The sequence below is a fragment of the Sturnira hondurensis genome, unplaced genomic scaffold (assembly GCF_014824575.4).
Source record: "Sturnira hondurensis isolate 20B ecotype Veracruz unplaced genomic scaffold, ASM1482457v3 Scaffold0006413, whole genome shotgun sequence".
In the NCBI taxonomy this organism is placed as follows: domain Eukaryota; kingdom Metazoa; phylum Chordata; class Mammalia; order Chiroptera; family Phyllostomidae; genus Sturnira; species Sturnira hondurensis.
In genome coordinates, this window is record NW_028079044.1 from 10,657,061 (window position 1) to 10,672,543 (window position 15,483).

At 38.7% G+C, this 15,483-nt stretch overlaps 1 protein-coding gene across 1 annotated transcript; it reads left to right on the forward strand.

The window, feature by feature from the left end:
• The first annotated feature begins 10,110 nt into the window (after positions 1-10,110).
• On the forward strand, positions 10,111-10,972 carry LOC118988979 (developmental pluripotency-associated protein 2-like). The gene is given in 2 exon segments (XM_037049037.1): positions 10,111-10,490; positions 10,492-10,972. Coding segments are annotated over 2 exon segments (861 nt in total).
• The last annotated feature ends 4,511 nt before the right edge of the window (positions 10,973-15,483 follow it).

Consider the following 15,483-nt stretch of genomic DNA (forward strand, 5'->3'; position numbering starts at 1 on the left):
GATTGACATTCTTTGAAGATAAAACTATTCTTTTTGCAGGATTGGAATTGATATAAAAAGTTTCTTTTTTTTTCATTTCATTGTGTATATTAACTACTGCAAACCAGTGTGTCTGTTCTGTTTCCTTGTGAGTTAAAGAAAAGTATTAAATTTGCATTTATATATAAATTATCAAGAAGGTAAGTTAAATAAAAATAAGACCACAAATCTAGGTCTTGGAATCTAATCTGGACACCACTATTACTTACTATAAGATTTAACCCGCATGAGTTTTAGTTTCCTCATTGATAATGTTGAGCATAGCTACATCTGCCTCATATGAGAAGAGCTTTTTTCCACAAGTAGGATTTTTTATTTGTCACCATTAATCTTAATTTTAAACAGGTTCTTGAACTGAAAGCTCATTATCCATCAGCTTGTTCAATGTTAGCACCTGTCTCATCACCTGTAGCTTTTCCAGAACTGCTACATTCATTGTAAAGTTCTGTGAGTTTTCCTAGTTCAAACTTGAACTTCTTTAGCATTTTGGCTTTTCTAACAGACGTGATGGAGTGGATAAATAGATTGGCAAGCCTTTTCTATGTCTTTTCCAGTGCTATCTGGAATCAGTTTATTGACCACTTCTTTCATGTCATTTGTTTGTACCTCTCAGGTGATTTCCATAATCTTTTTCTAGGTTTGGTGTACCTGTTGATGCTCAGCATCAGAGGTTTTCAGAATCTAATGGTTGCATTTTTTTAGTAAAACCAGCATAGAACTGATGAAGCAAATACCCGTCAGTAATCTCGACATCAATCAACATGAGTTTCATTCATGACCTGCCATTTTTTGACCATGGAGCACATTTTGTCATGGGTAAGATCCATACCATGGAAATTAGGCAGTGTTTGTGCTGAATGTCATCAGTAATTACCTCAGATTTTCTATATGCAACTACATCATTCTGCAGGTCACCTAGGCTCACCTCAAAAACACAACCCTTGAGACATCAGAGTGTGATTTTGGTTTCTTGTGTTCTCATGACTAGTGTTTTTCCAGTATTTCTCATATTGAACATAGCTGGTACTTTCATAGAAAATGGGTTGACCATTTTCTTCTTGGCTTTTGTAAGGTGCTTGTTCTTGCCAACCACCATTTGCTCTTCAGATTGCCATAAGGGGGGAAGTTGAGAGTGTTTTTTAAAGATTATAAAGCACAATCCATACTTCCAACCAAGATGGGGGCGTAGGCAGACACACTGTGCCTCCTCACACAACTAAAAGAAGGACAACAAGAACAAAACACAAGACAGAATATTGAACTGTATGGAAGTCCAACAACCAAGGAGTTAAAGAAGAAACATTCATCCAGACAGGTAGGAGGGGCAAAGAAGGGCAACCAGGCAGAGAGGACTCGTGGCAAGGCAGTGTCTGGAGGACCTGGCCAGGTGGCAGCTAGTGGAGCGGGTGGTCCCACATTGACATTCAGATAAACTGGGCGGAACAACTGGTGAGCAAGCCAGACCTTGCAACCCAGGGCTCCAGTGCAGGGAAATAAAGCATTAAAAACCTCTAGTTGAAAGCACTGGTAGGAGTTGAGGCTGCAGTGGGAGAAACTCCAAGCCTCACAGGAGAGTTCGTTGGAGAGACCCACCGGGTCCTAAAATGTACATAAGCCAATCCACCCAGGAAACAGCACCTGAAGGGCCCAATTTCATTGTGGGTAGTGGTGGAAGTGACTGAAAACCAGCAAAGAGCAGAGCAAGCGCCACTGTTCTTTCTCAGACTCCTCCCCCACATACAGTGCCACAACACAGTGATGTGAATTGCCCTGCCCTGGTGAACACCTAAGGCTCTGCCCCTTATACATAGCAGGCTTGCCAAAACAAAAAAAAATGGCCCTAATGAAAGAACAGATCAAAGCTCCAGAAAAAGTACAACTAAGTGACAAAGAGATAGCCAACCTATCAGATGCACATTTCAAAACACTGGTAATCAGGGTGCCCAGAGAATTGGTTTAATATGGTCACAAATTAGATGGAAAAATGAAGGCTATGCTAAGTGAAATAAAGGGAAATATATAGGGAGCTAACAATGATGAGAAGGAAACTGGGACTCAAATCAGTGGAGTGGACCAGAAAAAAGAAACATTCAACCAGAAAAGAATGAAGAAATAAGAATTCAAGAAAATGAAGCCCTGGCTGGTGTAGCTCAGTGGACTGAGTACGGGCCTGTGAACCAGACAATCACGATTCGATTCCCAGTCAGGGCACATTCCTGGGTTGCAGGCCAGTTCCCGGCAGGGGCCAGTTCCCAGCAGGGGATGCACAAGAAGCAACCATACGTTAATGTTTCTCTTCTTCTCTCCTTCCCTTCCCTTCTAAAGATAAATGAATTAAAATATTTTTTTAAAAAAGAATTAAAAAAAATGAGAGGCTTAGGAACCTCCAGGACATCTTTCAATGTTCCTACATCTGAATCACAGGAGTACCAGAAAGAGAAGAGGAAGAATAAGAAATTGTAAACTTATTTGAAAAAAATAATAAAGGAGAACTTTCCCATCTGACAAAGGAAATAGACTTCCAGGAAGTACAGGAAGCTCAGAGAGTTCCAAAGAAGTTGGACCCAACGGGGAACACACCAAAGAACATCATAATTACATTATCCAAGACTAAAGAGAAGGAGAGGATCTTAAAAGCAGCAAGAGAAAAGGAGACAGTTACCTACAAAGGAGTTCCCATAAGACTTTTGGCTGATTTCTCAAAAGAGACCTTGCAGGCAAGAAGGGGCTGGAAAGAAGTATTCCAAGTCATGAAATCCAAAGACCTACAGCCAAGATTGCTTTATCCAGCAAAACTTTCATTTAGAATGGAAGGACAGATAAAGTGCTTCTCAGATAAGGTGAAGTTAAAGGAGTTCATCACCACCAAGCCCTTATTATATGAAATGTTAAAGGGATTTATCTAAGAAAAAGAAGATAAAAAATATGAACAGTAAAATGACAACAAACTCACAGTTATTAAAAAACACACCAAAAACAAACTGAGCAAACAACTAGAAGAGGAACAGAATCACAGAAATGTAGATCACATGGAGGGTTATCAGAGGAGGGGGGGAGGTACAGATAATAAGTAACATAAGTGGTAGGTAGAATGTTTTCATGTAGACTTCAGCCAAGATGGATGTGTAGGTAGGTATACTTTGCTTCCTTGCACAACTAAAAGAAGGACAACCACCAATTTAAAAACAAAAAACAACAAGAACTGCCAGAAAATCAAATGGCAGTCTGACCATCAAAGAGTTAAAGAAGAAACAATCATCTTTACTGGTAGGAGTGGTGGAGACAGGCAGCAGGGGTGGAGAGGACACACAGCAAGGTGGTGGCTGGCAGACCAAGCAGTCCCACATTCACATGTGGATAAACCAAGAGGAACAACTGAGGAGTGAGATAGACCACACAACCCAGGGGCCTAGCACATGAAATAAATCCTCAGGACCTCTGGCTGTAAAAACCTGTGGGGTTTACAGTGATGGGAGAAACTCCTGTGTTTACAGGAAGTCCGTTAAAGGGACCCACATGGTCCTAGAATGTACACAAATCCACCCACCCAAGAATCGGCACTATAAGGGCCCAATTCACTTGTGGGCAGCAGGGAAAGTGACTGAAAGTGGGGTGAGAGCCGAGCAAGCACCACTGTTCCCTCTCTGACCCCCCCCCCCCCCACACACACACCCTGCCACAACACAGCAATGTGGGTTGCCCCACCCTGGCAAATACCTAAGTCTCCACCTTTTACAAAGTAGCTGGTGGGCCAAGATAAAGAAATACAGCACAAGTGAAAGAACAGATTAAAACTCCAGAAAAAGAACTAAGCAACAAGGAAATAGCCAACCTGTTAGATGGAGAGTTCAATACACTGGTAATCAGGCTGCTCATAGAAATGATTGAGTATGGATGCAAAATAAAGGAAGAAGTAAAGGCTATACAAAATGAAATAAAAACTAACAGTGAAAGGAAGGAAAATGAGACTCAAATCAACAATTTGGGGGGAAAAAAACAAAACATCCAGCTGTAACAGAATGAAGAAACAAGAATTCGAAAAAAATGACAGGCATAGAAACTTCTGGGACAACTTTAAACATTGCAACATCCGAATCATAGGGCCGCCAGAAGAAGAAGAAGAGCAAGAAATTGAAAGCTTATTTGAACAAATAATTATTTTCCCAATCTGGTGAAGGAAGTAGACATGCAAGTCCAGGATGCTCAGATAGTCCCAAAGAAGGTAGACCCAAGGAAGCACACACCAAGACACATAATTACATTACCTAAGATTAAAGATAAGAAAAGAATCTTAAAAGTAGCAAGAGAATAGGAGACAGTTACCTACAAAGGAGTCCCCATAAGACTTTTGGCTGATTTCTTAAAAGAAACCTTACAGGCAAGAAGGGGCTGGAAAGAAGTATTCCAAGCCATGAAATGCAAGGACCTACATCCAAGATTGCTCTATCCAGCCAAGCTATAATTTAGAATGGAAGGGCAGATAAAGTGCTTCCCAGATAAGGTCAAGTTCAAGGAGTTCATCATCACCAAGTTAAAGGGACTTATCTAAGAAATAGGCCAAAACTACAAACAGTAAAATGACGACAATCTCAACCATCAACAAATGAAACTAAAAAATAAACTAAGCAAATGAACAGGAACAGAATCACAGAAATGGAGATCACATGGAGGGTTATCAGTAGGTGGGGGACAGGGGACGGGAAAAGATACAGGGAATAAGAAGCACAATTGGTAGGTACAAAATAGACAGGAAAGGGTTAAGAACAGAAAATGGAGAAGCTAAGGAACTTATATGTACAACCCATGGACATGAAATAGGGCGGGGGGGGAATGCTGGGGGGGAAGGAGGGTCCAGGAAGCTGGGTAATAGGGAGAAGAAAAAGCAGGATAACTAATAACAACCAATAAAAGATACTTTAAAAAGTAAATATTTCCGCCCTGGCTGGTGTAGCTCAGTGGATTGAGCGTGGGCCTGCAAACCAGACAATCGCGGTTCGGTTCCCAGTCGGGGCACATGCCTGGGTTGCAGGCCAGTTCCCCGCAGGGGCCAGTTCCCAGTGGGGGATGCACGAGAGGCAATCATACATTGATGTTTCTCTTCCTCTCTCCTTCCCTTCCCCTCTAAAGATAAATAAATAAAATATTTTTTTAAAAAGTAAATATTTCCATGTATATTTAAACTTACTACATCCTGTAAAAATGTCACAAAGTATTATCAGTCTAGAATTTTAGATTGTTCTTATACTTTGTCAAAATGTAATTTTAAATTATTTTGATGAATACCAGAATACCTAACTTAGGAAACAGGAATATTCATTCAGTACAAGAGATTTTGGTTTTTCTTCAGCATTGACTTGAAATGTCCTTCATATTATACAGTTTTTTAGAACTGTTTTTTTTTATTCATTGATTTTAGGGAGAGAGATTGAAAGAGAAAAAGAGGTTTGTTATTCTTATTTATGCATTTATTGGTTGATTCCTGCATGAGCCCTGACTAGGGATAAAACCCACAACCTTGGCATATCAGGATGACACTCTAACCAACTGGAGTACCTGGCCAGATCCTGAACTGTTTCTTTTCAAGTCAACTCACCCTGGCCGGCATGGCTCAGTGGATTCCCTGTCAAGGCATTTGCATGGGTTGCAGGCCAGTTCCCCAGTTAGGGGTTTGTGAGAGGCAGCTGGTCTATGTTTCTCTCCCTCTTCCTTCCCCTTGCTCTCTAAAAAAAAAATATTATAATAATCTTGAAAAAAGCCAACTAACTCACAAATCCTGTGAGATACTTACTACATAATACCCCATGAATAGTTTTCCACATTTAAATTGTGTTTAGCTAATCTAACAAGTCTCAACAGTGTTTCTGCTCATGTAAAACAAATGTTTTGATTTTTAAGAATTTCAATTGCTCAGAATTGAGTCAGTTACTGATCATACTTTTTATTGACATCAATATCATCGGTCTAGAAGGGCTACATTTTTTTTTGTTTTATTGTAACCTGATAGTTTTTGTTCATCTGCTGCCTCCAGTTCCATACTCCTCATTTCTTAATATATTTACTATTTATCTTTCCAAGCCTTCTTTCAGATTTTGAATATATTTCCTTGAAAAACTATATAATATTTATTTTATGTTCTCGATTTTATAAAATTGATATTGTGAAATAAATCTCATTTTCCTTCTAACTTTCATGAAATATTAGGGTTTTAAGACCTATTCCTGTTACTTTGTATAACATGCTTCTTACTGATGCATGTTATTCTATTCACATACCATAGTTTATCTTTTCCTATAGTCATAGATACTTAGGTTGTTTCCTGCTATTCCTACTTCTACAAACATGTACATGCCTTTCTATGAATGTGCCCTGTAGTTTCTATCATAATATATGTGTCCTAGAGAAGAATGGCTGGGTTTTAGGTATATGCATTTTTAATTTTAGTTAAATAATGCTGGATTGTCCTTACGAATGGTTGGACAAGTTTACACTTGCAAGGGCAAGACATGAGGGTTTCCCTGTTCTTTAGGTCTTGAGCAGTGCTTGATATTTTCTGATTTTTGTTATTCTGATATGTGCAAAGTTGTATATTGTCTTAATCTGCATTATCTGATTACTAATGAGGCTAAGCATAGGTTTTTTAGTCATTCCATGGAAAATGCTATATTAATTGCCCATTTTTCTTTTTTTTTTAAGACTTTATATTTTTAGAGAGAGGGGAAGGAAGGGAAAAAGAGAGGGAGAGAAACATCAATATGTGGGAGAGATACATTGATTGATTACCTCTCACATGCCCCCCAGTGGGAACCTGGCCACAACCCAGGCATGTGCCCTGACTGGGAATCGAACCAGCAACCTTTCTGTTCATAGGGCAGCACTCAGTCTACTAAGCCACACCAGCCAGGGCTGCCCATTTTTCTATTAAGTTTTTCTCTTTCTTACTGATTATAGCACAAGGAATTCTTTATAGATTCTAGATGTTATTTCTTTGTCAATTTCAGATGTTGGAAATAACTTAGTCTTATCACTGTTAATTCTTGTCTTGGTGTCCTTCATGGAATGGAAGTCTTTAATTTTCTCCCCAATTGTTTTTTAGGTCTTATTCTTCTTTCACTTTTATAGTGTTATCATTTACACTTAGGTCTTTAATTTTAATTGGAACTTACATTTGGTTGTAGTATGAGGTAATTGTTCATCTTTTTCTCCAGCTAATGGAAAGGGGGAAAGAGTTACTAAGGGGAAAGAGTTAACAAAACCCCTTCTCTCTCTCACTCTGAGAAAATTATCTTGGGTTTACCTTTTTTTTTTTTGCACAATTTTAGAAATCTACAGGATTAAGATAAACACAGAATGTCAAATGTTTAACCAGCAACATTTTTTTGATGTACGACAAAAAGGCACAGGCTTTGAGACTTCTGAGCAGGGTACGGCTGGTAACCGAGCTTGTTCCTCATTGCTGAGAACTGGAATGGGAGATCTTCAGGGATTTTTACAAGACAGTGCTTCCTCTGGTGCACGAGGCTTCTCTAAGGAGGAAGCTCTCCTCTCCATGCCGTGTTTACTGTGCTTGCTTTCTATCCTAGTGCCAGACTAAGTGGCCTTGGTGCCAAGTTGCATCCTTTCAGGTATTGTGACTATGAATGTCTGCTGGGCATCACTGTAGGATTGTAGTCAGTTTTTCTAATACCATCTACTAAATAATCCAAAATTTCCCCTTTTCAGTGCATACCATGTTCTCATAAACATGAAACTATTTGGGGCTCTCAGTTCTGGTTTATTGATATATCAGTGCCTTTTCCCATATAATACTGTCTTAATTAATGTAACTTAATGCCACTGTAACACTGTAATAATGCCAGATATGTTTGTATCTGATAGGTGAATCCATTTTGTCCTATTTTGTGAGCATTAGCTATTTTTGTAATTGTATTCATTTGTATAAGTTTTAGTATCACTTCATCAGGTGTTTTAAAACAAGCTGCTGGGATCTGGATTGGAATTGCATTGGATTTATGGGTTAATTTAGAGAGAATTGGTATATTTACAAGGTCAGATTGTCCCATTCATGAAATAATTTCTCCCATTTATTCCGGGTATCATGCATATTTTTTGGCTGATTCCTGGGAATGTTAAAATTTCTGTTGCCATTGAAAATGGTATCCTGTTATTTCTGGTACAGAGAAACATATTGAGCTTGGTATGCTGATCTTGTATTTGCAGCTTATTTCTAACAGTATCAGTCCTCATGGGTTGCCTGTGTAAATACAAATGCAAAAAGCCTATTCCTTTGCAGCCCATATACTTTCCATTGCCGTTGCTTTGGCCAGGTTGTAGTCTGTAATTCACAGTAGCTGTGTTAGCAGGCATTTTTATTTTATCTCTACTTCAGAGTCCAAAGTTGTTCTATTAAATGTGATGTTTGCTGTGAGTTTCAAGCTAGTCTTTATCAAAAGAAGTTCCTTTTTCATTGATAATTTGAATCTGCATTTGTTTAGAAGGTCTTTTGATTTTTCATTTTTAATTATAGTAGTATAATGAATAACAATGATTTTTCTGATCTTGAACCATTCTTGCATGCCTACTTGATCGGATTTTTAATAAAATAAATTTTCTTATCAAATATATACCTATAAATGAGTGTGGAAAGTTATTAATATAAAAACATGCAGAAACATAGCTGTATATAGGAGGCAATATTGCCACTGTTTGATTGGGTGCCCCAGGAGAAGGTAAGCTAAAAAGAAGCACTGGATCATAGTCTGGCTTCAGTTTCTCTGAGAATTTATCAAGAGTTTTTTTCTGGAGAAGTCATTGGGCAAGACCCCGAGCAAATCTTGGGAAATGTAGGATTATCCACAGTTAGTATATTTTTGAAAGGTCTACCAGCTACTATACTGTTACCTGCCAGTAACACCATGGGGCTGGGGGTTGTGAGCTGCTTAGGCTTTTCCACTTTTAAGCTCCTCATGGACATCCCTCAGTTCTCAAGAGCAGATCAAAACAGAAGACTCATGTGTTCTCAGATGATCCTGGGAGTAGGGCTTGGAGAAAAAGAGCAAGGATTTCACCAGCACATGGTAAAACAAACTAAATGCACCTATAACCTAGGCCAGGCTCATCCAGACATTATCAAGTTAAAAATACAGTATAACAAGCAGCATTTTGCAGGCAGCTCACAATATGTCTGAGTCATTATGCACAAGTTTGAACTGGTTGTTTGCTTTGTTATGAAGTTTCTATTTTCCTATGTAGTCTTCTCCCACCTCCAACCCTTCTCTGTGATAACACACAGAGATGTGTGTTATCTCTGTCTTTCATGATAAAGAGTTTCCTCGGGTTGCTGCTGAACTCTGCTTGTATGTTAGGAATAAGAGGCTGACCTATATGGCCATATATGACAAACCCTCAATATCATACTCAGTGGTGAAAAACTGAAAACTTTTTCAGGAGCAAAACAAGGATGTCCACTCTCACCCCTCTTATTCAACATATACTGGAAGTCCTAGCCAGAGCCGTCTGGCAAGAGTAAGAAATAAAAGCATCCAAATTGGGAATGAAGAAGTAAAAGTGTCACTTTTTGAAGATGGCATGATTCTTTATATAGAAAACTCCAAAGATTCCACCAAAAAAGCTGCTAAAAACAATAAACAAATATAGCAAAGTTGCAGGGCAAAAAAATTAATGTACAAAATTTCACTGCATTCCTATATACTACCAATGAAATTTCAGGAAAGTAAGTGAAAAAACAGGTACTAAACTTATGGGCCTTGGTCTTAGGGGAGACTATGAATTTGACCCTAAAGGCAAGGAAAGTAAGGGCAAAAATAAAAGGAAAGTGGGGCTACATAAAACTAAAAAACTTTTGCACAGCAAAATACACCATCCACAAACAAAAGGCAACCAACCAAATGGGAGAAGATAGTTGCAAACAACAACTCCAACAAGGGGTTAATAACCAAGATACAAAAAGAACTTGTACAACTCAACACCAAATAAACAATCCAATTCAAAAATGGAGTAAATTGCAAGTGTCCTCCACTCCGCGGGCTTTGCCTTCCTCTGAGGTTCCTGGAAATGACTAGCTCGAGTTTGGATAGCAATGAAAAGGATTTTTTTTAAGATAAATTAGATGAAGAAAGTGTAATTCTCACATTGGTTCCAGTTAATGAGGGACGTAATGAAGAACATCAAATGGAACCAAGTGTGTCTTCAACCTCAGGAGCCAACCTGAGGATGCCTGGGACAAACAGTATGGTTTATCTTCCTCAAATGAATGAACAATTCAAAGATTGCCCTAAACCAATTCTTCCCTTGCCAACCATTTTGCCTTCATTTAGTAAAGTACATCGTGATACTTTGCGGGACTGGTGCCAACAAATTAATTTGAGTACTGAAGGCAAGAAAATCGAGATTTATATGAGGCTGAAGAAACATGCTTGCTCTGAAGAAAAACAGTATTGGTGAAATAGCACAGGAGGACACATTGCAGTTCGTTTCGAGGAAATGCAAGATTGTGACCAAGAGAACAAGGAGTGATAAAAGTTGTAAGATGAGTAAGAGAGAGAAAGAGACCAACACAGTTGAAGTGACAACTTCAGCTCAGGAGGCCATGTTGGCAGCATGGTCAAGAATTGCTTTAAGAGCTGCACAGCTTAAGGCTGTGAATTCATGTCTCATTCCTGTTCCTGCTGAGAACTTTCTGCTGCAAACATCTGGTGTCAGGGGGTATGTGGTCCATGGCAGACCTCTTTTGGGAGACAAAGAGGGGTGGGTTTGTCTGCAGTTTCATGCCGGTCATGCCTGGGTGCCTGACACTCCCAAGAAGATTATCTTCCTGTTACTGGCCTGCACGTTCCCATCCTCAGACCTAGAAGATAATATGTTATGCCCTGAATGTGTTAAGAGGAATAAAAAGATGATGGAAAAAATTAATTAAAATGAAGAGGAAGAAGAAACCTCGTTTGAATATACCCACATAATTCCTTTTGGATGGGTCATGTCTCAATAAAGAATAAATGGAATGCTCGTAGCTAAAAAAAAAAAAATGTTTAGAGGGCTTGAACAGACACTTCTCCTAGGAAGATGTGCAAATGGCCAATGGACATATGAAAAGGTACTCAACTAGCTATTAGGGAGATGCAAATCAAAACTACAATGAGATACCACTTCATACCTGTTAGAATGGCTATTATAAACAAAACAATAAGTTTTGGAGAGGTTGTAGAGAAAAAGGAACCCTCATTCACTGCTGCTTGGGAATGTAAACTGGTACAGCTACTATGAAAAGCAGTATGGAGAGTCCTCAAAAAGTTAAGAATAGAGTTACCATATGACCCAGCAACACCTCTTTTGGTAGATAGCTGAAAGTTTTAAAAACATTCATAAAGACATGTGCACCCTATGATTATTGTGGCATTATTTGTGGCAGCCAAGACATGGAAACAGCTGAAGTGTCCTTCAATAGATAATTGGATAAAGAAGCTGAGATACATACAATGGAATACTACTCAGCCATAAGGAAAGATGAAATACTGCCATTTACAACAACATGGATCGACCTTGAGAATATCACACTAAGTGAAATAAGTCAGAAAAAGTTAGCAACCATATGTTTTCACTTATACATGGGATATAAAACTGAAAGCAACAAATGACCAAGAAAATAGATCAAAAGAGTAAGAGACTGAACAGCTGATTGAGGACCTTAAGTAGGCAGGTGGGGCTGTTGTCTGTAAACTTTGTGTTTAAAGCCATTTCAGAAGGCTCAACATAGAGTTTGCTACTATTTCCCTGAATTAAACTATCCAAGTCTCAGAAAAACTGACCCACCAAACTTAGAGAATGGTCAGGAAAACAGACCAGAAAGCACCTTCATTGGAGATAGGCAGATCCAGTAAGAGTGGAATGGAAGTGGAAAACTGCGTGTGTACAGTTTCTTCCAAATTTACCAATCTCAGCTCGCTCTTCTGAGAAGCAGTAAGTGAGGGAGAAAGGGGCACCAGGGTGTTGTTATTCCATGTGGAAATATGGAGAAGTTAGGTTAGATTGAACAGTATGTTAGATTGAACTTGTATTTTAAATTTGTCTTTATATTTGCTTATTTTTGTCCTCTATTATTTCTAAAAAGAATACATTTAAAATGTCCATGTTGATAGCTTCTCATGGTTTTATCAGTCATTTCATATAGGTTTGAAAACTTCATGTGCATTTATTCTTGTTACTTTTTTTGGTAAGATTTTATTTATTTAGAGAGAGAGAGAGAGAGGAAGGGAAGGAGAGAGAGAAACAACAATGTGTGGTTGCCTCTCACTCGGCCCCCACTGGGGACCTGGCCCGCAACGCAGGCATGTGCCCTGACTGAGAATCGAACCTGCGACCCTTTGGTTAACAGCCTGCACTCAATCCACTGAGCTACACCAGCCATGCATATTCTCATTACTTTTTTAAAATATATTTTATTTATTTTTAGCGAAGGGAAGGGAGGGAGAAAGGAGAGAAACATCAATATGAGAGAGAAACATCTATTGGTTGCCTCTCATACACACCCCAAGCATGTGCCCTGACTGGAAATTGAACTGGCCATCTTTTCCTTTGCAGGACAGTACCCAACCAACTGAACTATTAGCCACACAGGCCAGGGCGAAAGTGAATATTGAAGTCTTATAACAACACAAGATGTTGGCATGGTGTTATCCTCCCTCCTTTCTCCTCCAGATGCTGTGTCTTCCTCGCCTGTATTCCTTCACCTATGTTGAAGTTTTTATTCTACGTTGTTATGGTTAAGGTTTTATATTTAATATTTGCCTAATTGAACAACTTGTCTTAAGTTCCTATGTATTTTTTATCCATTCCTTTACATTTTTAACTACAAAACTAGTACAATCACATGGTATTAAAAAAATCAAATTGTGATTTTAAGGAAATAAGGTAGTCTCCTGCCTCACTCCAGAGTCCTTATTCCCAAAACAACCACATTTAACTTTTTTGCTGTTGTTTTTACCTTCTTATTCCTACACAATGTGCTCATTCTGCTACTTCTTGACTTACAGTTTTAGAGGGTAACTATTAACCTCTCTCCCCTCATCCCTCTTGGAGAAATTGACTGCCTTATCTCACATTTGCTTTTACCCCATATTCCCAATATAAAGATATATATAATATATATATTATAACTATATATATAGCTATATATATAACTATAACTATATATATATAGTTATATCAATATAACTCTTGGTTAAGTCAATGAGAATGTTTGCATTATTGTGATCACGTTAATACTGTTTCTTTTCTTCCTATTGTTCATTTCTCAAATAACTTTTTGGTTTTCTCGGCATTGACGTCGCCTTGTTTTTTTATTTGCCTAGTTTCTGTGTACTGTAGCTAGCTACAAGGAGTGGTGCCCAATGCTCTCAGATGTTGAGTCTTTCAAAGGTTCTGCAGCATAAACAGTCTTAGTTGTCAGAGTCCCTATCTTGGGTGTCATTTCATCCCCTCTGCCAAGTTAGTTACCTAGCATCCTTTTGCTTTCTGACTTCTGAAAGTCTCATTCATTGTTGTCTTCTCTTTTATGCTTTGTCCTTGTTTGATACTTCTCAATCTTTTTTTTCTTTTCTCCCCACACTTTTTTTTTCTGAGAATTTAAAGAGTTTATTTGAGCCAAACTAATGACCTATGCCAGGGAGCAAGATCTCAAATGCTCCAAAGGATAACAATTTCACAGGTTCTTTCATGCATTTGGAATTAAGGAGGGAACATCGGAAGGTTACATAGAGTGGTAGAGTCGGGAGAAAGCAAGGCAGGGATTGTGTTTCAGGATAGCTAACAAGATTGTGCTCTCTTGAGGGTGGTTACAGTTTATTTAAAGGTGTGTTGATACACAGAAACAATGGACAGGGCTTACTTGAGGCAAAGATAAAACTTCTTTAGTAAAAGAAGTTTAAAACTTCTTTAAAAACTTCTTTTACTAAACAAGTTTTATGCCTGTGGCATGACTAATGACCCTCTCATTCTTTTTTTATTTTTTAAATTTTTATTTTCCATTACCATTTGTCCTCCATACCCTCTTTCACCTCCACCCATTCCTCTCCCTTGACCCACTCATTTTTTCCTGTTTATTTTTTCTTTTGTTTTTGTTTTTTCCTTTTTTTTCTTTCCTCTTATTCTTTTATTTTCATGGGGGGGGTGATATTTTGAGGAGGAAGGAGATAAAGGTGAATAATCAATCTCTTGTATTTAACTAGAAGCCAAACTGGTTTCGTGCAACCAAGTTTCACATACCCTTGAGAGAGTTGTCCATATTGCTATTGAATGCACTTCTCTCTCTGCTGTTGTGAACTCACTCCAGCAGGCTTTAGGCTCCCACCAAAACAGCTCACTGGGGTCAGTGACCACTAACTACTCTGCTATCCAGTAAACAGTCTCCATCTTGATTCTACTTGACCTGCAGTGTCAGGGCTGATCACTCCCTCCTGCTTGAAAATCTTATTTTTCTCTTGGCTTCAAATATGCCATAATGCCCTAGTTTTTCTACAGTATCGTTGACCCCCTTCTTTTCAATCATCATTGCTGATTTCTTCCCATATCCTTATCTGTAAATGTTGATGTACCCAGGGTCCTCTATATGCATTTCCTTGATGATGTCATCCAGTCTGGTGGCTTACAATACCATACGTTCTTGACTCCAAAATTTATATCTTCAAGCCTTTTATCTGAATTCCAAAATCATATATCAGCTACCACTTTGCTATCTTCACTTGGTATCTAAAGTTTAGTATGCTTAAAAATCCTGACCTTCATTACAACTTGTTTCTCTTCTATTCTCTTCCCTGTGTCAGTAAAAGACAACTATATCTTTCCATTCATTTAAGCCAGAAACTTTGGAACCCTTTTTTATTTCTCTCACTTTCACCCCACATGTGTTATTATGATAGTCTGTAACTTGTTGCCCTGCTTCTACCTTTACCTCACCAGACCTGTAGTCAGTTGTCAAAACAGGAGCAGAGTATTCCTTTTTTTAAAAACCTAAGTCACATGTCGCAGCACTCCTCTGCTAAATTCCCTCAGGTGGTTTTCCTTTTGACTCAGTAAAAAAATCAAAGTCCTTGCAGTGGTCTACAAGTGGTTATGCCGTCTGACCCTCTTCTGCTCTCCCCCTTCCGCTTTCCTCACAGGAGTCACATGGGCCTCCTTGCAGCCACTTGAATACTCCAGGCATGCTTCCACCTTAGGACCTTTGTACATAGTTTTTCTTATGTTGGGACACTTTCCTAGAGATCCTCTTGGCCCTCTTCTGAAACTTTCTGGTCACTGTCCAAGAGTCATTTCAATGAACCCATCCATGTCACCCTGTTTTAACCTGCAAAAGTAGGAGACCAGAATCATTTCCTGTCACCCTCACTCTACTTATTGGCCCAGAGCTCAGATTCCTGATAGCTTTGGGCATCT